This window comes from Budorcas taxicolor, chromosome 15, assembly GCF_023091745.1.
Source record: "Budorcas taxicolor isolate Tak-1 chromosome 15, Takin1.1, whole genome shotgun sequence".
NCBI lineage: Eukaryota > Metazoa > Chordata > Mammalia > Artiodactyla > Bovidae > Budorcas > Budorcas taxicolor.
The window spans coordinates 42,735,657-42,762,299 of NC_068924.1; the positions used below are offsets into that span (position 1 = coordinate 42,735,657).

The 26,643-nt window shown below is 36.9% G+C and overlaps 1 protein-coding gene across 1 annotated transcript; it reads left to right on the forward strand.

Moving 5' to 3' along the window:
• The first annotated feature begins 1,013 nt into the window (after positions 1–1,013).
• On the forward strand, positions 1,014–26,286 carry TMEM41B (transmembrane protein 41B). Its single transcript, XM_052652996.1, has 7 exons — positions 1,014–1,265; positions 13,488–13,605; positions 15,591–15,719; positions 21,944–22,037; positions 22,694–22,798; positions 24,145–24,283; positions 25,812–26,286. Exons 1-7 carry the CDS (start codon positions 1,145–1,147, stop codon positions 25,979–25,981), a joined length of 876 nt encoding a protein of 291 aa, XP_052508956.1. The 5' UTR covers positions 1,014–1,144; the 3' UTR covers positions 25,982–26,286.
• The last annotated feature ends 357 nt before the right edge of the window (positions 26,287–26,643 follow it).

Below are 26,643 nucleotides of genomic sequence, written 5' to 3' on the forward strand. Positions count from 1 at the left end.
TTCCACTGAGTGGATCACCTATTGGTTTTCAGACTGCTTCTGCATTTACTATCATACTAAAAAATAATTCTATCAGGAATAACTCCCTCTGTATGTTTATTCCCACAGAATAGTTTCTTAGCGATTGAATTAAAGGATAGAAAGAATCAGTATTTTTACACACATTGCCAAATTGCTTTCAAGAGGACATTCCAATACACTCACCAGTAAAAGAATACCGCTCTGGGAGGTAAGAGTGGAAACTGTAACCATAAAAAAACACGTACATTTAGGGTCAGGAAAAGGAAAAGATAAATGAGCCATCCTGGATTTACAAGTGACGGGCGACAGGTCAATGACGTGGGAAAGCATTTGCTTGGGAACAGGATTCAAAACCCATTTCCTTTTTTTTTCCCGCTCTGCTGTGGGGCATGTGGGATCTTAGTTCCAGATAAGGGATCCAATCATGCCCCCTGCAGTGGAAGCGCGGAGTCTCAACCACTGGACCTCCAGGGAAGTCCCTCTAAACCCATTTCTGCCACCCTGTGACCTTCACAGGTTATAGCTGCCAGCTGAGTCTTAATTTCCTGAAATTCGGTGGGTTCGGCTTAGCCTTTATGTTTTCCAACATCTCCAGACAAAGCACTGTCTAGCTTTTCCAGATTCAAGACAGGTTGTCTAATTGGTACAGATTGGAATCAACACCTGCGGTGAAACGCCAATTAATCACTCCTGGCCACTTCTGGCTGCCGGGACAAAGGGATTTAAGTGTCTGGGACCGCACTTCCGGATAATTAGAGATGTGCATTACAAGCCTGAGCCCGCGAGTCACACCGGCTGACGCCGGTGCCATGACTGCGCATGCTCCGCGCAGTCACGAAGCAGGGTAGGGCAGCAAATGGGGCGGGCACCCTGACTTGTCTCGCGGTTACTGGGCGGGCGCGAGCGCGTGAGCCTTGGGGGCGGGGCGGGGCGGAGCCTAGCCCGAGTAGGCGCTGCAGATCTCAGCTTAGCGTCACTGCTCGCGGAGCTGAGGTCGTCTCAGGTGAGGTGGTCGACCCGGAAGTGGCTGTGCTGTGGCCCCTGGGTGTTGTAAGGGTCCTGCAGCGGAGTTGTTAAGGGGGAGCGGCCTCATCCCGCTTCCTCCACCTACCCTGAAACAACCATGACGAAAGGCAGAGCGGTCGAAAGATCGCAAACGGCGGCACTCCATTCGACCCCTCCGGGGGACAAGGCAGCGGGGACGCGGGGTCCCTCGACGCCCGGCAGCACAGGCCACCTGAAAGGTGAGTAGACCTAGGAACCAGCGCGGGGCCTGGCCCAGAGGCGGAGGTGTGCCGGGAGGGGTTTAGGAGGAGAAAGGACCCCAGCGGGTACCGGGGATCTGCGGGTGAAAAGGGGCATCCAGGAGCGGGAGCAGAGATATTGGAAGACCTCGGCTACGGCCACTGCCCGCCTTGTGCCCACTGTCCATAAGGCCAGACACCTAAATGGGGTGCGTTCCTAAATTTTTTTTTTTTTTAGTTGAATTCAACTAAAGGAATGAAACTGGCTTGTTGATGCTCAGGGAGATCGTAATGTTGATAATATTAAAGCCAGGCAGAACTGGAAGGAACGTTAGCATTCTTTGCTTTATTTTTTACAGATGAGGAAACTGAGGTCCAGAGTGGATATATAACTTACACAAAGTCACAAAGCCAGATAAGTGAAGTAGTGGCTAAAAGCAAGGAGTTAACTGTTAATACGTCCAGATGCCACTTCCAGGTGGCAAGAACACTTGAGTTTGAGTCCTTCCTCTACCACTTATGACTTGGGACTTGTTATCCTTTAAAAGTTCAGTATCTGAGCTGTACAGTGGGGGATGTTGATAATAGTAATAATATCTACTTACAGTTGGTGCGTGGATTAAAGAAAATAATTCATGTAAAGGATTTAGAGTGATGTTTGGCTTATTTGAAGTGAAGGCTGAATAAATGTTAGTAATTACTATTATAGCTAAGATCTCTTATTCTTAAGGGGTTCTTATTTTTATTTTTTTTTGCACTACATCTTGGAATTTCTCAGGGCTTTAAATATTATTTTAAGGAAAAAAATATACCCAGAAACTAAATACTTTGATGCCATCTGAGCTAGAATTTTCAGCAGTTGAAGTGATTAAACTCTTTAAATGCTTTTAAAGCCCATTAACTTGGAGTTGTTGTTTAGTCGCTAAGTGGTGTCTGACTCTTTTGCAACCCCATGGACTGTAGCTCACCAGGCCCCTCTGTCCAGTAAAGGTGGAGTGATTGAAACAAATGGATGTCTCCATTTAGTTGTTAGTTTAGTTGTCTCAGTTAAGTTGTCTACAGCTCACACTGATGTGTTCCACCACCAGTGATGGGTAAAGAGAGAATCTTTTAAGTGTAAAATCCCATGGACTGAGGAGCCTGGTAGGCTGCAGTCCATGGGGTCGCTGAGGGTTGGACATGACTGAGCTGACCTCACTTTCAGTTTTCACTTTCATGCATTGGAGAAGGAACTGGCAACCCAGTCCAGTGTTCTTGCCTGGAGAATGCCAGGGATGGGGGAGCCTGGTGGGCTGCTGTCTTTGGGGTCGCATAGAGTTGGACAGGACTGAAGTGACTTAGCAGCAGCAGCAGCAGCAACATTGTTAACTATAATCAACAATAAAGTATTGCACACTTTAATGGAGGTAATGTTTAACATTCAACTGAATTTTTTTGAATCAAATTTAAAATATATGAAAAATTTAGAAAGTGTCTTGCAGAAAATGGTATTTTACTTTAAAATATTTTAAGATTCCTCCAGTCTGATTTGGGTCTTTCAGCTTTATATATTTGGATGTTTTTCCACCTCATAGACATAGACCCAAATAACTTCAAAAACCCAGAAATGAATTGTTTTCAAAGTATAAATACACTGTAAATGACAGGAATCATCTTTTGAAGATGCTGTGATTGAGAGTGACAGTAATCCAAGGGTTTTTTGAAAAAGTATTTACCAGATAAGTCATCCCTAAAGATTATCATTTGGTTTGGAATAGCAATCAATTGCTTTATTTCTTTTTTTTTTTAACTTAAAGCTGTTCGGAAAATAAAAAATAAGACCTTGAAACCTCCAAAGCGCTTTTACAATTGTTTATCTTATTTCACACATCCACCACAGTTATTTTTGTGATGCTGTCAAGAAACTACAAATCTACTGGAAGACAAAGGGTAGAAATGTGAAGGTATGGCTTCATAGAGAAGTAGGGTTTGGATTAGTAGATCCGAGAGGGATTCTGGGCAGAGGAGACATTAGGCTTGAAAGTTAGTGTGAACCACTCATGTGTGTTTATAAAGAGATAAAATTGTCAGGAGTGGACTAGTTCTGTTGGGTGGTAGTAGGAGATAATGTTGGCTGTGGTCAAAATGATGTTAGTATAAAGGGCTTTAAGTCCTAGGCAAAGGATTTTTTTTGATCTATCTGCTTATTAATAATCCTCAGGTTTTTCTTTTCCTCTGCCTCTCTTTTTCTTTTTAATTGGTGTTAGGAATTCTGTCTTTGTGTACAAGATTTTGTGGACCCGTTACATGATAGGGTGTAAGTTCCTTGCTGGTGGTAATTAGCTGGGCTTCCCTTGTAGCTCAGCTGGTAATTAGCCTCCAATTAAAATAAATAAATTTAAATTAAAAAAAAAAAGAATTTGCCTGCAATACAGGAGACCCTGGTTTAGTTCCTGTGTTGGGAAGATCCCCTGGAGAAGGGATAGACAACCCACTCCAGTATTCTTGGGCTTCCCTGGTGGCTCAGATGGTAAAGAATCTGTCTACAATGTGGGAGACATGGGTTCGATCCCTGGGTCAGGAAGATCCCTGGAGGAAGGCATGGCTAATTAGCTGGTGATGTGATGTCAGTAGTAACCACTTAGCAACCGATTTTCCAAGTTATTATGAAAAATAATTTTTGTTAATTGTAGGTGGTAACTTGGTATCCAGAAAGGAAAAGTTTTGGAGGAAAAAAAGCAGCAGTAACTCTTGACTACATAGTAATTGAATATTTCTGTAAATTCCAGGACACTTTAAATAAGTTTGTGTTTTTGTCAACTGATACATCTACATAACTGACGAGTAGTAGTTGTCACTGTGTGTATGTTTAAAATACTTTAGGGCCTTCTCTGGTGGTCCAGTGGTTATGACTCTGCCCTCCCAATTCAGGGGGCAGAGGTTCCACTCCTTGTCAGGGAACTAGGTCCCACATGCCACAACTAAGACCTGGAGTGGCCAAATTAAAAAAGGAATATTTTACACCTCACATGCAGTATTTGGTACATTTAGTGGATTCCTCATTTTGACTTGGGCTTCCCTTGTGGCTCAGCTGGTAAAAGAATCCACCTGCAATACAGGAGACCTGAGTTCGGTCCCTGGATTGGGAAGATCCCCTGGAGAAGGGAAAGGCTACCCACTCCAGTATTCTGGCCTGGAGAATTCCATGGACTTTATAGTCCATGGTGTCGCAAAGAGTCTGACAGGACTGAGTGACTTTCACTTTCACCTTTACTTTAGTCTGACATTTGAGTCTTATACACTGAAGACCACTGTGAGGATTTGAGCAGGGCAGTAATACTGAAAGTCTAATTCTTGCATGATTAGAAAAGGTGAGACACAAGAGGTAATAATACTTAAGAGGCTCTTGACCTGCTCTTTGTGCAAGAATACATGGACCAGGTGTTTTATTTTCTTTTGTTTGCCCTGGCTGATCTTTTTTACTAGCAAATCATCGAAGTTCTCCATTTTGATTTAAGAGAACTCTTAAGGCCACATTTTTCAATATATAGGTCATCCCTTCGTAAGCATTGTGAAATGAATTTGATAGGTAATCATGAGCCATTTAAAAAAATTGAAGGAAAAATAGAGTTCTTTGCATGTCGTAGGCTAAGTATTCTTTTAATTTTATTTTTCAGTCATATAGTTTTGCGTGTATCAGATCATGGTATAAAATACATTGCTTATTGTGGAATGCAGCCAAAAATGTTTGAGAAACACTGTCCTGAAGTTGGTTTTACTGCTCTTAGAAGACAGTATTGTTTGAGCTTGGATAATAAAGTCCTTCTCAGATGCCTGTTCTAGGTTCTGCCTTGCTAATGTGGTTCAGCAAATATCCTTTGAGCATCAGCTGTGAGCTAAGTACTAGCTTAGAGGAAGAAGAAGGAAGCTCTGATTAACTAAGAGTAAAACTGGCAACTGGACGTCAACCAAGGTATATTAATATGATATGCTGATGTCAGACTCAACCCAAATATTATATATCAGGATTCTTTTGTTTATAATCAGTAGAGTACACAATTGAAAGCTTTGCTGAAAGGAAGTCTATTGGTTCATATAACTAAAAAGTAGAGAGATTAAGTGGGATTCACTGGCTTTAGTCTGGAACCAGTGGCTGTAATATCATCCGGATCAGATTTCTTTCATATCTTGTTTTGCTTACTTGATATCAGCTTTACTTAAGGTTGATTTCTCTTGCAGGTCCAGGTAAAGCTAAATGCTTCCTTGATAATTTTGAGCCTATTTTTCCTAGTATTACCAATAAAAGTCTAGTCACTCTGATTAGATTGCATCAGATAAAATGCTTGTCCCTGAGCCTATCACTGTTGTCAGAGGGTAAGAATAACTTAATTGGCTCAGCCTGCTGTGTATTCAACACCTAAACAAGGAAGTAGGAATGAGGCTAAGTCACTTCTCCCAAAGACATGGATCTCGGTGATGGGTCACTCATGATTTTTCTATATTTGTGCTCACCCATCTTGGTATGGGAGTGAAAAAAGTGAGCTTGAAACACTGATTTCAGGTTAGATTAGCTATAAGGAAAGGTAAGGATTCTAAATCAAAGGTGTTGGATACACAGGCTGGGCATAGAAGGAAGAGAAGCGAGGAGCCCAACAGAAGGGAAAAAATAGAGGTGTTAAGCTCATGAAAGAACAGATGTGATCAAAGAATGGCATGTTGAAGCTTAAAATGTTGAAGGTAGAGCAGTCTCAGGTGGTGTGAGAACTTTATCTCTGGAACTGGGTGGCTAAAGTTGAATAGAAATGAAAGTCTTAAGAATTTTGAGGCTGAGTAAATCTTCTAAATGGAGGTATCTTTTAGGATTATGAAGTTTACTTGAAGCTTGGGCTTAGTCTTTGCTGAATAGGGTGATAGCTTATGGTGAACGGTGTCCGGTTCGTGATCTCCGAAGAAGATTTAACTTCAGGACCAAGGACCAGTCTTAATCACTCAAGAGCTTTTGTGTAGCAGAGTTTTATTAAAGTATAAAAAGGGACAGAGAAAGCTTCTGACATAGACATCAGAAGGGGGACGGAGAGTGCTTCCTCCCCACTAACCCCGCTAGTTTTAGCAAGCTGTTTTATGTCTGTTAGAAAGCAATTAATCAGGTAAGACCCTGATGCTGGGAAAGATTGAGAGCAGGAGGAGAAGGGGACGACAGAGAATGAGATGGTTGAATGGCATCATCGACTTGATGGACAAGGGTTTGGGTGGACTCCGGGAGTTGGTGATGGACAGGGAGGCCTGGCGTGCTGTGGTTCATGGGGTCGCAAAGAGTCAGACACGACTGAGCGACTGAGCGACTGAACTGAACTGAACTGAACCAGGTAAGAGAGACCTGAGGGAGTTTCACCTACCCCTCTCCCATAATATGCATTTTTGAGATAGGATGGCACGAGGTGTGTCATCCCCCAGCTGTAAAACAATTGATATGAATACTGGTTTGTTGAGCTATTATCAGCCCAAGGTTTGAGAAAAGGAAATTAAGTTAGTCCTAGGTGGAACCATTTTGAAGAAAGGCAAATTCCAAAGGAAATACATAGCTTCATTAACATAGCTTAAGAAAAACATTTCCATGGAGGGTGTTTCCTCCTGCTGCTTCAGGGAGAGAGAAAAAAATGTCTGACACTTGCAGTCTCTTTCCTCCTTTTGGAGACCCCTTGCCTTCCTGCCTGTTATCTTCTTAAAGGGAAGGGCCTGAAAGTGGTTGATGATCGTGAATGAGCATTGTGGGTTGAATGGTAGCAGGTATGCAGGGCACAAACATCAGAGAATGAGCTTTCATACAAAATGAGTGAAGTGAGTGAAGTCGCTCAGTCGTGTCAGACTCTTTGCGACCCCTGGACTGTAGCCTACCAGGCTCCTCCCTCCATGGCATTCTCCAGGCAAGAGTACTGGAGTGGGTTGCCATTTCCTTCTCCAGGGGATCTTCCCGACCCAGGGATCGAACCCGGGTCTCCAGCATTCCACTCAGATGTTTTAACCTCTGAGCCACCAGGGAAGCAAACATGCTTCCTCTGTATGTATTTTTCAAGTTGTTAATTCTTTGTATTTTATAAAAAAAGTTATTTTAGTTTAAGTTTATACTAGATGAAACTACCATTTTTTATTATTAATACATAATTTTAAAGAATTTTAAGCTCTTGAAATAAAATTTACTTCCAGCAGTGTTATAATGGATTCTGGTAACCATAAAAAGACTTTTGTTAGAGTCCCTGTAAATTGTGTCTTCAGGAGAGATGGTTCTTTTGCTTCCTCCACGGTAGGATCATGTAGGTCTAGAAAACACTGACTGTCGAGAACTAGAGTACTAGAAGAGCAGTAGAGTGATTCCTGAGATCTTACAATACTTTCTGCTCTTCAAAAAGTAGTGATATAAAAGTAATAAGAAATAGAGAGCTACTACAGGGGCATTAAAGTTAAGTTTTGTTTTTTCAGGATGAATATAAGCATATTTGAAGTTAGAGAAAAGTTGCTTGTTAGTGGGAAGAGTTGAAGATATTCTGTGAAGAGTTAGTTCTGAGAGCAAGATCTGGAAGTAAGTGTGCTGGCATTTAATGCAAAGATAAGGGAAAGAGGCCAGGGGAGATCATTCAAGAATAGATCTTGAGATGGAGATTGGTAATCTGTGGAGGCAGCCTTGCTGGTTGAGAATAGGAGAAAGTAGAATTAAAGGCTTGAAGAGACTTGAAGTAGTCTTTTTGGAGGGTACTGTAAAATCGTTATTGTTTACCGGTGATAACCTTAATTGAAGATAGAAAAGCTTGAAGCCTATGAACTTGTCGGCCAAGAGAACACAGTGATCTTTCTCTCGCAGTACCTTTGGCCTGGGAGGAGGTTGGCAAACAGATAATGGGATAATTGAGAATGGGAATTAGTATAATGAAAGATTTGGAGGTTAATGAATATATAGAGCACTGTTGTTGGAAGCTCTAAATGCTAAATAACATGTGTCTAATGCAACCAGAAGGAGGAGGCATTATAATTATGTATGCTACACATTTAGACGTTGAATCATCATTAAAACAAGGTTTATGACTCTTGTTTTTTGACTGTGCCACAAGGCCTGTCGGATCTTAGTTCCCTTATCAGGGATCTGACCCAGGCCCCCGGCCGTGAAAGTGCAGAGTCCTAACCACTGGATTGCCAGGGAATTCCCAAGTTTATAACTTTAATCTAGGTTCAGAACTAGATTAATTGCATGCTAGCTTCTGGATTTATTAGAACTGTACTCAGAAAGAATTATTGAATTGTAATAGGCAACATTCCCTACTGGCAAGTTTTGTGTGAAAGAATGGAGAGCTTTAAAGTTGACTGTCACTTAGTTTTATTGCATTATCAACTTGTTTTCCTGTGTTTACATTGTGTTGAGTACAGTGCTTGAAAAAGCATTTCATTATAGAGAGTGAAAAAATAGGTATCGAGTTAAACCTGGAGGTTAATTTTGTTCAACAAATGTCTTACGTATTTCATCATCCAACTGTAAGGCAACAAGTAGCAATCAGAGACGTGTGTACTCAAGGAAGACTCAGGATAGTATTCTGTTCTTGTTGTTCAGTGATTAAGTCCTTCCCAACTCTTTGCCACCCCATGGACCACAGCTCGACAGGCTCCCGTCCTGTCTCCTGGAGTTTGCTCAGATTCATGTCCCTTGAGTTGGTGATGCATCTAACCATCTCATCATCTGCCACCCCCTTCTGCTGTTGCCTTCAATCTTTCCCAGCATCAGGGTCTTTTCTAGTGAAATCAGGAGGCCAGAGTGTTCTGTAGTCCACTTAAATGTCTCACACCTTTCTCCCTTCAGACCCTTTACTTAAGACTGGTGAATTAATGATGGGGAGAAAAATATTATAGTTAAATTTTAGAGTTACTATGCAAAATGTCTTGTGTAATTTAAGGAGGACTGTCACCTATTGGATTCTTTACATATACTTTTAGCTCCAGGACAGGTTAGAGGACTGTAAACTTATCTTTTAATCAACTAAATTTCCACCTGTTCTGTGAATCTTGCCTTACTCCAGCCCAGTAATCTTGCTTTCCTATAATCTCAAACCCCATTTGTCCTGTTCCTTGGAAATCTAGCTAATGGTGTTACCAGCTTCTTAGCATAGATTGGCCAAACATTTTATACCATATAGATGCTCAGCAGATAGTCCTACGCAGCTCTACCTTTGTGTGCATTCCTTGCACAATAGAGATCCTGAGGAGATGTTCCCAGAAAGGAGGGGAAATCAACGTTTAGTCTTAGCTGTGATGCTGTATCCACAAGTATCTACAGGATGAAAAACTAAACAGAAACTAATGGTTTTAAAGATTTTAAAAGATGTCCATAATATTAAAATATTTATATCAGTCCTTTCTGTACTCTAGACCTGATTCTAGCAGGAAAGTAAGTGAAAAGTGAGGGCTGGGGCAAGTTAATTTCCTATCTTTAAGAAGTAATAGGACTCTGGAAAAATTATTCAGACCATTTATGTTATCATGTCTTTGCTTTGATGTCAGCCTATAGAAAGCTATGTCCCCAAACTCAGTACCTATATATTACCCTTATTTCTTTTTTCGTAGAGTACTTCTTTATTTTATAACATAAGAAACTAACCATTTTAGCCTTAAGAGTAGTTTATATTTCAGTAGGATTCTTAGTTAGAAACTAAAACTACATTTTTCATATAATTGGTTTTAGTGCACTGATAGTTTTGTAACTTTTGGCTAATTACTCTTTTTCCTTTTAGATTGAGTAGATCTGATTTATTAGGAATCCTCAAGGTGTGCATTGAATTAGGTATCATAATCAGGGCAAAAAAGTAATGGGAAATTACTTGTTTGTTATCATAAGATTCTGAAGAGACCTTTTCACTTTTGACCCACCTCAGATGTTTCAAGTCTTTGTTTAATTCTCTGTGTCGCAACAAAGCATGCATATAAATATGTAAGTGAGTTAATGGACTGGAGTATTAAGAGGCAGGCATGACTATTTTATTATTTATTGCTTCCCAGGTAGCTCAAACAGTAAAGAATGTGCCTGCAATGTGGGATACCCTGGTTCAATCCCTGGGTCAGGAAGATCCCCTGGAGAAGGGCATGTCAACCCACTCCAGTATTCTTGCCTGGAGAATCCCAGGCACATAGGAGCTTGGTGGGCTACAGTCCATGTCGTTGCAAAGAGTTGGACACGACTGAGCAACTAACATACACATGCACGTGACTGCTTTATTACTCCATTCAAGATATCTTTTGTATTATCATCCCTTTCTTTCCTGCAGTAAATTTTATAAGTGTGATGTGAACAGATAAGTTTCTATGTGTGACTTGGTTTTTGAAGTAAAGTCCTTTTTGAGATTAAGATGAAACAAAGTTAAAATGATAGAGGCTAGTTGGGAGGTTGGGCTGATTAGTGATACATTTAGACTATAGAAAATTGGAAAAGATAAAAAAAAAATTAACTTTAGTGTCCACATACTAGAACTCAGTAAACCTAATATTGTCTTTTAGAAAGCATACTTTAATGAACCAATAGGAATAATTTATGTTTAGTACATTAAAGCACTAACCTAGGCAGTTTTTTTTCAGCAGAAATTATGAGTTGATTATAAATGGATATTACAGTGCTTTGGGAATATATTTAATACTTCACACTATCTCATTGCTTAAGACTTTTTAAAAATAGTGCAGTCTCCTCTGGGCCTCTGTTACTTAGCAAAAAATAGGAAGGATGGGCCAGATTTTTGCTTCTTTAATATACTGTCACCTGGGCATTTTATTAGAATACAGCTTCTAATTTAGTAGGTCTGGGTTGGTAGCCTGAGAATCTATATTTCTAACACACTCATTGATAGTGCTTAGTCATGTAGTTTATAGAACACGCCGAACAGCAAGAGACTTCTATTGCTCTATGTTCAACATTGAATGTATTAAAATTCTAATAATTCAGACGTGACATATATAAAACTGCCATAATGAGCTAAGGGATGAACTGAGTATAAAAAGTTAAAACTTTTTCCTTTCAAAGGAACAGGAGTCAGTTTGAACCAACAGAAATAAAAAGTGAGGTTTTTCTCTAAGAATATGAGACAGTCACTCTGGTATCCAGGAGCAAGAAATGAATTCTCACCAGCCTTCAAGGGAAATGGACAGTTAGAAATCAACAAGAAGGTTAGCTTCCTCTCCTGTCTCTACTGTCTGGGTTTCCATTTGAACCTGTCCTCTTGGATTTTCTGGTACACATCTTTGGCTTGCCATGTCTTTTGACTGTGTCCTTTTGCTGTTTGACATTTTGGCCTCAAGATCCACCACACCTTGACAATAATATATCTCTTTTTCTTAGTTCATATTCTCAAGAGAAAATGTGGTCAATCAATAATGAATTGTTTCTCTTGGGTTGGCCAAAAAGTTTGTTTGGGTTTCTCCATACCATCTTAAGAAAAACCCAAACGACATTTTGGCCATCCCGATACTTGGGTCAGGTGTCCAGCCGTGGGCCAGTCAGCCTTGTGTGTTGGGCGGGTAGAGTGTTGACGTCAGTGGTAATAGGGCCAATGAAATTAGCCCCTTTGAAGAGTAGGGGAGACTTGAGGAAGATGCTAGGCCTCAGAGAAGGGAGCAGTAGTGGAGTAGGCAGTGACACCTAATGCACCTTTATGAAGATTCCTAACCCTTATGGCAGAAAGTGAAGAAGAACTAAAAAGCCTCTTGATGAAAGTGAAAGAAGAGAGTGAAAAAGTTGGTTTAAAGCTCAACATTCAGAAAACAGATTATGTCATCCGGTCCCATCACTTCGTGGCAAATAGATGGGGAAACAGTGGTTCAGTTTATTTTTCTGGGCTCCAAAATCACTGCAGATGGTGATTGCAGCCATGAAATTAAAAGACGCTTACTCCTGGAAGGAAAGTTATGATCAACCTAGACAGCATATTACAAAGCAGAGACATTACTTTCCCAACAAAGGTCTGCCTTGTCAAGGCTATGGTTTTTCCAGTAGTCATGTATGGATGTGAGAGTTGGACTATAAAGAAAGCTGAGAGCCGAAGAATTGATGCTTTTGAACTGTGGTGTTGGAGAAGACTCTTGAGAGTCCCTTGGACAGCAAGGACATCCAACCAGTCCATCCTAAAGGAAATCGGTACTGAATATTCATTGGAAGGACCGATGCTGAAGCTGAAACTTCAATACTTTGGCCACCTGATGCAAAGAGCTGACTCATTTGAAAAGACGCTGATGCTGGGAAGGATTGGGGGAGGAGGAGAAGGGGACGACAGAGGATAAGATGGTTGGGTGGCATCACCAAATCAATAGGCATGGGTGGGTGGACTCCAGGAGTTGGTGATGGACAGAGAGGCCTGGCGTGCTGCGATTCATGGGGTCGCAAAGAGTCGGACACGACTGAGCGACTGAACTGAACTGAATTATAGTATATGTGTTTGTGTCTTAGTCCCCTGAATGTCATCAGTGTATACATGGGATTATGGTAAATGTAGGTAATACAAATTGAGCCACCCTCCTGCCTCTTCTCCAGTGAGGACTATAAGGTATCCCCACCTCCTCACTATTGATTGCTTGCAGTAAAAACACCCGGCTCATTCTTCTGCTTCTAGTATCCTGGCTCTCACATCATACGGTCATCTTCCATAAGATTTTTTTTTTTAAGATAGCACTAAGATTTCCTTATTGGAGAACACATATTCTCCCATTCTTGGAGTCACAGACAGAGTCACCCAAAACATCTAGGCTTCAGCTCTATTCTGAAGCCCTTGATATAAACAGAAAGTGTAACATTCACCAGTTGCATTAGTCAATCTCCAGGTTCTTTCTTATGACAGTTGAAGTAACTGCTACATTAGCTCATTTTTCCTATGAAGCCATTCTGCCTATGCTGTCAACTCCCAATGTAGATACATAAAATTCCAAGTCAGTGATAGCATTTAGAGCAATGCCCTTTCTTCCCCTTTAGCTTATCTACAAATCAGTGCTACAAATTCTGCTATTCTGTTTTTTCATGCTTTTAAAATGCATATATCAGTGAGAAGAACTACAGCCAGTTCATAAAACATCAAATATGGAAGTACTTAAAATTTTATGTTACAGTGTTTTGGGCAAAAGTGTAAACAGTTTCTCGGAAGGAAAATCTTTCAGGAAATTATTTACTGGCTTGGAATACTCTCTTCCTTTATATTTATCTTAATTACAACTTTTTTTTTCCCCTTTCAGAGAAAGCCTGTGCAGAAGCTGGCTCAGCAAGAATGTCACTTCTTATACTGGTGTCCATTTTCTTGGCTGCAGCTTTTGTTATGTTTTTGGTATATAAAAATTTTCCTCAGCTTAGTGAGTAAGTATACTAAAAAAAATATGTATAGAAAATGTCTATAAGGCATTAAAGTGGATTAAAAGTTTAACTAATTTCAAGCAACAGAACTGTCATAATGATTATATATCCGCTCTCATGGTTAGTAGCAAGTTCATATTGACACTGTCTTTAAATACTTCTTTCCAAATATGTCTCTTGATTTTCTGTGCCTGGTTTTTGTAGCTCTTCTCCTCTAAGGCATCTTTCTAATGGCTTTCAAGCAATTTTGGAAAATAAACAACATTAATTTATTATATTTTAATTTTTTTAATGCTAGTAGTGACCAAGTAAATTTATCTTGCAGTCTAGAATAGAAATTGACCTGCAGCTTGAGCAATACTAATGTTCTTTTTCTCTGCTTTTTCCCTTTTTCCACTCTTGTTTTCTCTCTTCCTACTTTTCCTTGTGATCAGTTTCTGTCTGCCTCTATTCAGTCCATTTACTTCCCTACCGCATCTCTGTCTGCTGGCTCTTTTTCTGTTCCCTGTTTTATAGAAATGATAAGGCTTGAATAAGTACTTTTTGCTGTGAAATGCACCTTGTAAAAAGACTTGTCTATTTGTATACAGCCACAGTTCCTTAGCAAAAACCTTGGGAGTGAGATGTATTTCAGAATTTAGAGCTTTTCTATTTTGGAAAGATAGCATGGAATAAATACTGTATATTATGTAGCATCTCCAGCAGGGTCTGGGGCAGTACCCCATAATAAAATACATAGAAAAACTTGTATCATAAAAGACTATAAATAACTTTGTATACATGTGGATCAATTTTTGCTGACAAGCTACAAAGAACTTTTGGTTTTCAGTGCTTTTTGAATTTCAGGTAAAAGATTATAGACCTGAGGCATATTTTATGAGGGTGAAATATCTCTGGGTTATTTAACCACAATAATAACACCCTTGGGTAATCACAGATTATGTGAGAGACAGGGCCAGCTTGGTGTGGTCATGGGTAACTGTGAAATGTGATTTCAGGGTATCAGTAATAATTTCTTACATGAATGAAAATGCCTTTGGAAGGATGGCATGTCATTTCATTAATATTAGTATCGTTCAGTTTTAGATCCTTTCTCATTTTTATCAAAGGAGTAAGAAATTAACTGACTGAAAGAGGGGAAGAATATAATATAGAGTGTAATTTAAGATTGTTTGCTTCCAATCTGCTCTAAGAATTATAACACTTTTATATAATAATGTGCTTTATAAATCTTCTATATTCTGCGTATTATTTCTGTGTGTGTATATGTATGAGACGTATGCATCTCCCCATAAAGTTTAGCTTTTAAACTTATAGAGAAAAACCCTTTTTAGTTTACCTGCTATTTTTATAGGACTTTTGAGAGCTTTCTATCATTGTTCTGCAAGATTAAATATTTTCATGTAAACAAATGGGCACAATATATGTTAAACACAAAGGTGATTATTTGGGGCTTTTATAAATAGAACATTCAGTTCCAAACAGGGCACCAAATGTAAAGTAAAATTAATAGAAAGTAACAAGTGTTTAAGTTTTTATCTGAACTTTAAGCTGGGATACTTAAAGATATGAACTGTAAATTCATTGAAATTTATATTTAATTTTGGTTGTAATTAATTATTTACTGTAGCTTATCATGAGAATTACCCAAAATGATGTTTAGTATGTTTTAAATATGCTAACGTCAGTGGTTCATTTCTTAGTTCAAAATTTACTCCAGTGTTTGAGCAAATGCTTTTAACCTTTAATTTGGGTCATCCTGAATTTTCATATGAATTATATGTCTCAGAAAACTATATTAAAGCATTAAAAAGCAAATGATATATAGACTTTGAAGTTAAATTTTGTGAATTTATACTTAGCATATTACAGATCAAGGCATCAAAATCATTTTGGATAAAACTTCATGTTTTGAACTTGACTTTGATATGAATTGTCTTGGCAAATTTCTATTTAAAATTTTTTTCACTTTAATTTTATTTCTTTAGAGAAGAAAGAATGAATATGAAGGTTCCCAGAGATATGGATGATGCCAAGGCTCTAGGAAAAGTTTTATCCAAATATAAGGACACCTTTTATGTACAAGTACTTGTAGCTTATTTTGCTACATATATTTTGTATCCTTTTAACTGAAAAATGTTTTTTAGTTTTGTTTAAGAAAAAGGTTTTGAAAGATCTGCTGCTCAGTTATAACTTTTTCCTTTTAAAAATTGCTAACGCAGTATAACATTAAAATATTGAAAAATGAGAATGAAAAAATTCTCATTTTAATCTTGTCTATTCAACTCAGTTGTCATTTCTGAATATTTACCTGTTTTTCTGTTTTCTGCTTATTTCACTTATCATAAACTTTTTTCTTTCCTTTGTATTATATAAGATAGTCACTTTATTTAGGATTATTAGTTAATCGATGGTCTTAATTTAAATAATAATTTTGAATTAATAGTTACCATACCATAATTTTTAAAAATTCTCTTAGATTTGAAGTTATAGTTTGTATTTAATTTTTTGCTTTTGTAGATACTATGCTATGAATCATTTGTTCATGATTTTTTTCTTCCATTTAATGGTTCTCTTTAAAAAATCTTAACAGGATAATTAGTCATGTAAAAGATATGATTTTTTTTTAATAGTTCTCAGTATGTATTCCTTTGTTTTATATAGAAATATGTGTTATAATTTAACTAGGCAGGAAAATAGCTTTATTCTTTCTACATATTTTCAAACTACCTGTGCAACTGGTGATTAGCCTTCCAATTTGTGGATGTTAGTTTCTAATTTTTGTATCTTTTATTCTAGTCCCATGTATTTTCCCTATCTTCTTGGGTAATGAAAGACATTAACTCGTGATGTTTGCTTTCCATTTCATCACTTATTTGTGAAAACCAGAGTGTTAGGCTTGTAGGTTATTTTACATTTATAAACTTTAGCCATAAAATTAAATATTTTCCCCAAAGAAGAAACAAATTTGATTCATCCCTTTCATTTGGCTTTTATAAGGTTTTTGTGAACAAGACATATAGTTTCTATTGACTTTGGAAAATCATCTTTTCTGTCCAATTTGCCCCCTAGCTTTGGGAAGGATTCATGGCTGAAGGATAAAAGGGATCCCCACCCATATGGCAAGTCAGCCAGATAGCATAAGTGAATCTGATCATCTATGGGAGAACAAATGTTATAGCCTAGTTGTCTTTAATATTCATATGCAAATTAGTAGAAAAGAATAAAATGCCTTGTAGAAAGTGAATTGAAAATATAGGAATAGGTTTGTTACTGTAAATACATTTGATAAAAATAAATCATTGGTTAATATTGTCCGTTCAGGTTTTATAGCATATGGTTAACTATTTGCTTAATAATTAATTGTAATGATTCTGCATTGTTTTAGATTTTTTTATAGGATAATGTGTTAATTCCATATTTTCTTATAATTTTCTATTTATTTTACACTTTGGAATCTTAAGCTCTGGGTGTTAAAAAGATGCTTTTTAAAATTCACTGTACAAGAGAAGACTTATCTTAGGGTATATAAGGCATACAATTAATAGTACAGTGATGATTAATAGAAGTATAATGTGAGCCACATGCAGTTTTAAAATTTTTTAGTTAGCACATTAGAAAAAGTAACAATTTTAAAAAATATATTTATTATAATGATATCGGCATAGTCTTCTTTTTTTTGGCCAGACAGCATGTGGGAATCTTAGTTTCCCAACCAGATATCAAATCTGTGTCCCCTGCATTGGAAGCATAGTGTCTTAATCAATGGGCCCCCAGAGAAGTCCCCAGTAAAATAATCTTAATATATTTTAGTTGAACTGAAAAGTCAAAAATATCATTTCAAAATGTAACCACATAAAAATTATTAATATTTCACATTTTTTTGGTACCAAGTCTTTGAAATGTGTATATTTCACACTCATAACACATCTCAGTTCAGACCAGGCACACTTTAATGTCTCGTCTCCGCAGCACATGTGCCTAGTAGCCATTGTATTCAGTAGCTCTTTCACTGGTATTACCTAATTCAAACTCATATATCCGTTACTTTTTATGTTATAGTCACTAATTTTAACTTAGATTTCATCCATTTAGCCAGTTTTTTTTTTAAGTACTAATTATATGCTAAATACAGTCTAGTTTAAGTGTTCAAAGGCAAAAACAACTGTTTCCATCTGGAATAATGAGAATTATGGGTAGAGATATAGTACAGTCATTCTAGACACAGCAAGTCTAGAGCAGGGCTTATAAGCACAGGGCATGGTAAGGAAGTGATCAGTAGTCCAGTTTTGTTGGTGTATAGGAAGTGAGAAGGGGAGGATTTCAGAAATAAGTTTAGAAAGATAGGCTGGATATTGCACTCAGATTGTTGAGGACTTTGAGTATTAGGCTAAGGAATTTAGAATATTTGGTATTGGGTAGTCATTGAGGACTTTTGAGCTGTGGATAGCAATAGGAAGGATAGCTTTAAAAACTAATAAGACTGTTTACCTATGGGGGGAGACAGAGATGAAACAGTGATGGAAGTGGAACTTCCCTCAGTGTACTTCATTGTGTAAAGTTGACTTTAGAACCAAATAAATAATTTCATACAGGTATAAAACCAACTAAATCAAAATGAAAAAAGAAACAAGAATCTTAAAAACCTAAAGTACCCTCACACCCATTAAGATGGCTACTAATCAAAAAAAACAAACAAAAATCCCAGAAAGTCACAATTGTTGGTGAGGATATGAAGAAATTGAAACCCTATGCACTGTTGATGGGAGTGTAAAACAGTGTGAAAAACTGTTCTATGAAAGCTACTATGAAAAACAATATGATGTTACCTCAAAAAATTAAAAACGAGATTCAGCAGTCCCATTTCTGAGTATATACCTGAAAAATTGAAAGCAGGGTCTTGAGATATTTGTATACTCATGTTCATAGCAGCATTATTCATAATAGCCAAAAAACGGAAGCGACTCAAGTGTCCTTTAATCAATGAATGGATAAACAAAGTTTGCTATGTACATGCAATGGAATATTATCAGCTTTAAAACGGAAGGAAATTTTGAAACATGTTACAACATAGATTTCACTCACATGAAAAGTGGGCTTCTCTGGTGGCTCAGATGGTAAAGAATCCACCTACAGTGTGGGAGACCTGGGTTCAATCCCTGGGTTGGGAAGATCCCCTGGAGGAGGGCATGGCAACCCACTCCAGTATTCTTGCTTGGAGAATCCCCATGGACAGAGGATCCTGGCGGGCTGCAGTCCATGGGGTTGCAAAGAGTCAGACACAACTGAGTGACTAGGCATACACATAAGAGTAGCCCAGTTCATAGAGACTGAAAGTAAAAGGATGGTTGTCAGGGGGATGGGGGAGGAAGGAATGGGGAATGTTACTTAGTGGGTATAGAGTTTCAGTTTTGCAGGATGAGTTCTGGAGATTGCTCTCACAACACTGTGAAAGTACTTAATGCTACTGAACCATACATTAAACATGGTTAAGATGGTAAATTTTATGTTCAATATATTTTAACAAAATAAAAAAATCTAAAGCAAAATGAAATAAATTTAATAATATATTGAGTTGATAAGGATTTAGCTATCAAGAGGAATTAGTTATTTCCTTGAAAAAACTAATTTGGTTATGTGTCCCTTCTGGGATAAATCTTAAGGACAAAAAAAATTTGAAAGAAATCTTAAACTCTTTTCAGTTGTATTGTTCTGAAATTTTAAAATATGTAATACTAATGATTTCCTGCATTGCAGGTGAATTCTTTAGTGTCTGAGCCACCAGGAAAGCCCATATATATGCACACATACATATATATTTGTGTATATATATATTAATATGTATGGAAATAGCTAGTTTTGCTATGGTATTAAGAACCAAGATTTTTCAGTGTTAGAGAAAAAAATACACAGTCTATAGAGAGCTGGGAAATTAAGGTCAAATTATATCGCTGTGCAGAGCAAATGGTTTTGTTACTACAAGATAAATGACAGAGGAACAATATATATAAATACACATATGTATAGCTGATTCACTCTCCTGTGCAGCAGAAACTAATGCAGCATTGTAAAGGAACTGCATGCATGCGCGCTCAGTCGCTTAATCGTGTCCAACTCTTTGAGACCCCATGCACTGTAACCTGTCCATTGGATGTCCAAGCAAGAATACTGCAGTGGGTTGCCACTTCCTCCTCCAGGGGATCTTATAGACCCAGGGATCATACCCATGTTTCCTGCATTGGCATGCAGATTTTTCTACTACTGAGCCACCGGGGAAACGCCTCTAAATCAGGTGTATGCCAACAAAAATTAATTTTAAAAAATGACAGAGGAACATATTTAACCACCCTAAGGAATACAATAGGCAAAATTCAAAAAGTGGTAAATTCTAAATGACCTAATTTCTTCAATAAATAAATTGCAAGGGGAAAAAAAAAATCTGTATTTATTTGCTAATAGTGAGCAAATACCATGTGTGGACGTGTGGACCCCTTTCATTCCTGATTTGAACAAACCAGCTGTCAAAAAAATAAAAGGCATGTGGGAATTGTGAACACACTAAATAGCTACTTAGACCAATTGGAAGTTATAGTTAATTTCTGACAGTGGTATTATTGTTGTGTTAAGAAAAGAAATCCTTATCTTTTAAAGGTATTAAAGTAGTTGTAATGGTATGTCTGGGATTTGGTTCAGTCTAATTGCGTGTAAGGGATACAGAGAAAGCAAGAGTAAAAGTGAAATGTCTGGGACTTGCTTCAGTCTAATTGCATGTAAGCAATACAGAGAAAGCAAGATTGGTTGTACGTTAATTGTTAAAACTGTTTATGGGTATATAGGGCATCATAGTACTAGTTTCTCATCTTTCGTATGTGTTTGAGACTGTCCGTTAAAAGAGTCTAAAGAGCTCTGAAATAAGTAATTTTTAAACTTTTTAGTGGAGATATCTAATAGGCAGCTGGGAAGTTTGAGAGTGGTAAGAGAATTCAATGTTATAGATACATATGACCATATACTTGAAGCCATGTGTGCGTCCATATATGTGGAAATAACTGAATTTATCAAAAGTGAGAGGAGATTGGCTAACACTCTCCAGATTTGAGGGTGAGGAGAAGAAAAAAGCTAGAGAAGGAATGATCTGTAATATCGAAAAATACAGTTCACTGGAGGTGAGTTTCACATTAAAGGATATCTAATCTTATGCTGCTGCTGCTGCAAAGTCGCTTCAGTTGTGTCCGGACTCTGTGCGACCCCATAGACCTGGGATTTTCCAGGCAAGAGTACTGGAATGGGGTGCCATTGCCTTCTCCAAATCTTATGCAGGAATTACTAAAAAAATTCTTACTGAGAAAAAGTCATTACTTTCAGCTAGAAGGAGGTTTCAGTAGAGTGGCGGATGGGTAAGCCAGGTGGCAAGGGACATGGAGAGAATAAGGCAGTGAAGATGAGAGAGGCAATAGCTGGATAGGATACCTTGCTCAAGGAAAAAGCCCAGGTTTTCTTTAGTTTATAGGCATCTGAGTGGTTTTATGCAGGAGGAATCTGTCAAAGAGCAAGAAGTTAAAGATAAAGAACCCAGGAAGAAGGAGATTGAAACAAAAGCAAGAGTAAAGTGCAAGCTAGAGGGAACAAACAGGTTGAGTGAAGATACAAATTTTAACGTACAGAGATGTTGAAGGAATTCATTCTTTCTGACTTGTAAGTAAATCGTGCTATGGTTGATGCAGAGGTCCAGGCCCAAACTAGGAACCAGAGAAGTAAAAAAAAGATCTTATTTAAAAGTAAGATTTGTTTGTGACTTTACTCGCTTTTGTAACCTTTGTCCTTTTTGTAATGAGTAGTAAGTTGAGGTAAATGTCCACACATTGAATTAGGCATAGTAAATTTTCTGTGTACCTGTGTATTTACAGAAATCATGTTTCCTAAAAGTATTTGAGAGTAAAAATCCAATGTATTAGAGAAGTATATTATTTACAAGGTTACTGAAGACCTTTTCTGTTCTCTTTTTCTTTTTTTCTGTGTCCCTGTTCCCCTAAAGTGCTTAGTTCTCTGTCTGGTATGCATTTGGCGTTTGTCTTGGTTTTTTCTTAGTAATGCACTCTAATTAGCATTGATTTCTGATAATGTTAGTAAATTGTAAGCTTCAAGTTACAGGTATCACAACTGAGTAATCATGTATTTTTTAAACTTTGGATGTAATTTCACTTAATTTTTTAATATTGAAGTATGGATATAATCTTATTAACATATAACTTCTGCATTGATGCTTTTTTTCTGGATTGTTGGATTTGTGGTTTAAAAATCCATTTAATTATGTTTTAATCCTTAACTTAGAAGTTAACAGCTTGCAAACATTTGCTATTCCGGGCTCTATATTTCTCAGTATACTCTCAGGGTTTCTTTATCCCTTTCCACTAGCCTTATTTCTTGTTTGTTTGGTAAGTATTTAAAATGAAATTGGGAGGCTAGAAAAAAATGACTTTAAATAGAATGATTGGAATGATGATGGCATTCTAGTCTCTGGAAGCATAAACTTAATTAGTTTTAAGAGGTGTTTTTTTTTTTTTAAGAGGTGTTTAATGTTAAAGTAATATTTGTCCCTCCATAAGGAGATGTTATAGTTTGTTTCTTTTCTAGAACAGCGATATCACAGACTTAATTGCATTTATAGGCTCTGTTCTAGCCTTTGCTTCCAGTACTGTTTTGTAATTCAAGCAGTCCAAGAATGTTGTTAGTGGGCACAAGGAGTTAAGTCCCAAGGCTGGGGGTGGTGTTTTCAAGCATAGCAATTGAAAACATACTGGCTCTTGAGGTTTTATTCATAGGCTAATGGCTAATGTGAACTATTTGGATATAGTCTCCAAGTTTAATCACAAGTTCCAGTTTGTTTTAGCTGGTCTCATTTAAGTTATAATTTGGTGAGAGAAAGGACTGGATGAGATGGGTTCTTGCTCTCTGCATAAGAGGTGTTATGCAAAGTAACCTCCCTATACCCCAAAAGAAAGAAACTAGTTGAGTTTTGCCTTAGATGAATATATCCATGTGAGTAAGATGGAAAAGTACAAAATGCTTATGAGTTTTTGTTATTTTCTAGTGTTCTGGACTCGGTGCCTCATTCTGCTATATGCTCTCCTATTTAGTTGGGAGGCCAGTTGTATATAAATACCTAACAGAAAAAGCAGTAAAATGGTCACAGCAGGTAAACATGTATTTTTAAATTATTTGATGTGGTTCTTTGGCTACTTGGGAGGTCAATGTATAATATCTACATAAATGAACTGACTCAGGGCTTTGATAAAAATAATCTTTTGGCCAAAATAAAATTAAGTGGTAGGCAAATAATGAATGTTAAGAATTTCAAATATGAAGTTTTTGTGTCTATAACAGTAAATTCGTTATTCCTAGTAAGTTTAGTCAAAGCAGAAAAATCAAAGTGTCAATGTTAAGGCATCCATGTATGTTGATGCAGGATGCTGTCAGCAGGTCTCTGAAAAGCTTGTATCAGCCAACTCCTTTAATGCATTTCATCAGTGGGAAGAACTGTTATCTTCTGTTAGGATCTCTGCAAAGACTACCACTGATAAATATTGATATAAACACTACTACACAGGAAAGTCTAACTGTTTTTAAGAAAAAAAGCGGAAGAAACAGATTATTAAATCAGAGAAATTTTGGATATTTACCCCTTTGTTTTATAGGTTAGGAAATTAAGAGAAATTAAGCATTTTGCCCCAAATCAAAATTATTATTTATATAGCAAGATCTAGGAGGTATAAACTGCATTCAGTGGTTCTATTTAATCAGCTGAATGTTTCATTTGCTTATTTAATCTCATTTATCAATGATGAAGGAATTCATTCATGTGAAGTAAATTGTAATAACAAAGATTATCTGAATTTTTTTAAAAAGTGGAGACTAGGTTTATTGATGTACTATACTAAGTTAAGTTTAAGTTAAGTTGCTCAGTTATGTCCGATTCTTGGCGATCCCATGGGCTGTAGCCCACCAGGCTCCTCCGTCCATGGAATTCTCCAGGCAAGAATACTGGAGTGGGTTGCCATTTCCTTCTCCAGGGGATCTTCCCGACCCAGGGATCAAACCCAGGTCTCCCGTATTAGAGGCAGACGCTTTAACCTCTGAGCCACCAGGGAAGCCGTACTATACTAGCCCTTCCTTATAGGACGTTAAAGGCATTAAAAAGTTGACCATTGGATATCTTCTATATAGTTATAAATTTAATTTTGCCTTTTTAGGTTTAAAATGTTGTTGAGCCATATTATCTAGGCTGATGTAGAACGTCTTTAATAGTGTAATATTATGCTGTAAGCACTATCATAAAAACTTTCATCTGATGTTATTTAGCTCTGATAATGAGCATTTGATGAGTAGTTCATTGTCATTTTCAAATTCCTTTTTTGATCGTTTCTGTTGGGTAAATGCTGAGCTATCAGGGATAAGAATTTGAAATAAGGTATTTTTATAATAAGCAGTTTATTTTCAGGATTGGATTTGCCTTCATCCTGATTTGTTTCTCTCTTGTCACAGGTTGAACGTCACAGAGAACATCTCATTAACTACATTATATTTTTGAGAATAACACCATTTCTGCCTAATTGGTTTATTAATATTACATCTCCTGTGATAAATGTGCCCTTGAAAGTTTTCTTTATTGGCACTTTTCTAGGTAAGGCCAAGGCCTCTCGTTCTTCTGATCCCATAAGTGTAATATTATTTTACAAAATCCAAAAGTACCCCACTAAGATTTTTTTCTCACTTTTATGGAGAACCTGCTAAGACTTTTATCTTTGTCTATGAATTCATGCACGTTACAGAACTCATTGTGTACATGTCTTGCTGTGTCCAACTGGGGTAGGTTTATATAACTGGTGGTCACAGAGCCTGGACTGTGTAAATTGATGTTCAGAAATGTTTGTTGGATTGTGTTGATTTAAATCTTTTTTGTTACTTTTTAAAAATAAGAGCACTGTCTGTTGGATATTCTTTTAGTCATACAGGATTATGCAGGACTTCTTAACTCCATTCTCTCCCTCAGTGGAGAGAAAAAAAATGAAAGTGCCTCTTTTGAGTACTTTCTCCTTTGTCTTCTAATCAGGTACTTAAATAATGAACTTTAATTTTCAATAAAGAATTGATCCTATCTTTCTTTTTATTGACATAGTACTCATTATGGGCATTACCAAAAGTATAGGGGAAATAAGGACCAACAAAAAGATTCTTGCTTTCAAGGAGCTAACACCTAATTTTGAAATTAATCAGTGGATGTAAAAGATTCATTTATATATTTTGTGAATTCTTGTGTTCTTTTACTAAGAATATTATGTGTTTCTTTTAAATTTAAGTTGAATTGTTTAGATATCAACAAAATGAGCAGATTCCTCAAGTATTGTGTATTACATTAAACCTTTAAGTTAATACTTAATTTTTTATTGCTACTTTTAGAAGAATTCATAGACAAAGCTGAAAGTCTTAGCAGGTTCCCCATAAAAGTGGCAAAAATATCTTAGTGGGGGTACTTTTGTATTTTGTAAAATAATATTACATTTATGGGATCAGAAGAGAGAGTTTTTGTACTGTCTCTTTATTTTACAGATGAAATACCTAGAGATAAAATTAACTTCAGCTTTGGCTAAAGTAACTTTTCCAGTTCTGATTTTTAATAAAATATGGTTGTTTCACCATTCTTTTGTATAAAGTGCCCTGTTTACTCATATATTTTGAGTATCTTTCTATTTCTGAGTATTTCCTACCACTCATTTTTATATTAAATGTACTCTGTCAAGAGTGAATGAAAATTTACTCAATCTTATTTTCAATGATGGAGGTTTTTTTCCCAGATTTTTAAATTATAATTCTTAGATGAACATCCTTGAGACCAGATCTTTGCTTATATACATTAGTATCTCCTAAAGTTGAAATTAGTGGATCATAACACATTCTTTTTTTAAGGCTGTTGATAAATTTTGTAAAATTATTTTCTGGAAACTTTGCTTGGGTTTTTTAATTCAATATCCTGAAGAGGTGATTATGAAAAATTCTTTATATGGAAATAAACTTGAGGGGCTTTAAATTAATTTAAAAGTTTAAAACATGTAAGTCACTGTATTCTTACAAGAAATTTTATACACACAGAATTTTAATTTTTCACGAGAATTGATTGTTTTTTTAATGTATGTTTTTACTTTTCATTTTAGGTGTTGCACCCCCCTCTTTTGTAGCAATTAAAGCAGGAACAACACTATACCAGCTTACAACAGCAGGGGAAGCTGTTTCCTGGAACTCAGTATTTGTTTTAATGATTTTGGCTCTTCTTTCTATTCTGCCAGCCATCTTCCAGAAAAAACTAAAGCAGAAATTTGAGTGAATAATCCTCTGGGTTTTAATTTAACCATCATCATCATCATCTCAGGATTGGCAGGTTTATGTGTTACAATCACCTCTTCAGTAATTGGAACAGGAGTTCGTAAATAAAACTTCTTATCAGATGGTTAAAATATTGCATTTAAGTGGCAAAGGAGAGAAGAAAGTAAGAGTGGAAATTGGTATACCATGAAAAGTGCTGTCAGTAGTTACAATAGACATCTCCTAAATTACTATTCCAAGACTATAGGTATTAAACATAGCAGGATAGTAGGAAATTCTTGACCCAGCTGATTCATTCAATTTAATATGTTTCATGAGCTTGCCATAAATAGTTACCCTTGACTCGATAATTTAATATTTTTCTCTCTGTTCAGTACTATAGCTAAAATAGGAAAAGCAAATACAAAGTTCAAAAACAAAGATACAGTATTGCTGTTCTGACTAATGTCAAGCCTTTTTTGAGAGCATAAACTTGAAAACTGAAGCTCAAAAGAGATTTACATTTTCTTCCTCTTTTTACCTTTGAGATAATACACTTGTTTAGAAGTTGCATCTTCAGTGGACTACTGAATTTGGAAAAGATATCAAGTTATGTCTATTTGGTGAACTTTATTTTTATCTTCTGTTCTAGATTATCATGGATTAGTCTGAAGTTTAAAATTC

Coding starts and splice junctions, on each gene's coding strand:
- TMEM41B (XM_052652996.1), top strand. CDS start 1,145: ATGACGAAAGGCAGAGCGGTCGAAAGATCGCAAACGGCGGCACTCCAT. Junction 13,606..15,590: donor AATTTTCCTCAGCTTAGTGA/GTAAGTATACTA, acceptor TTATTTCTTTAG/AGAAGAAAGAATGAATATGA. Junction 24,284..25,811: donor CTTTATTGGCACTTTTCTAG/GTAAGGCCAAGG, acceptor TTTTCATTTTAG/GTGTTGCACCCCCCTCTTTT.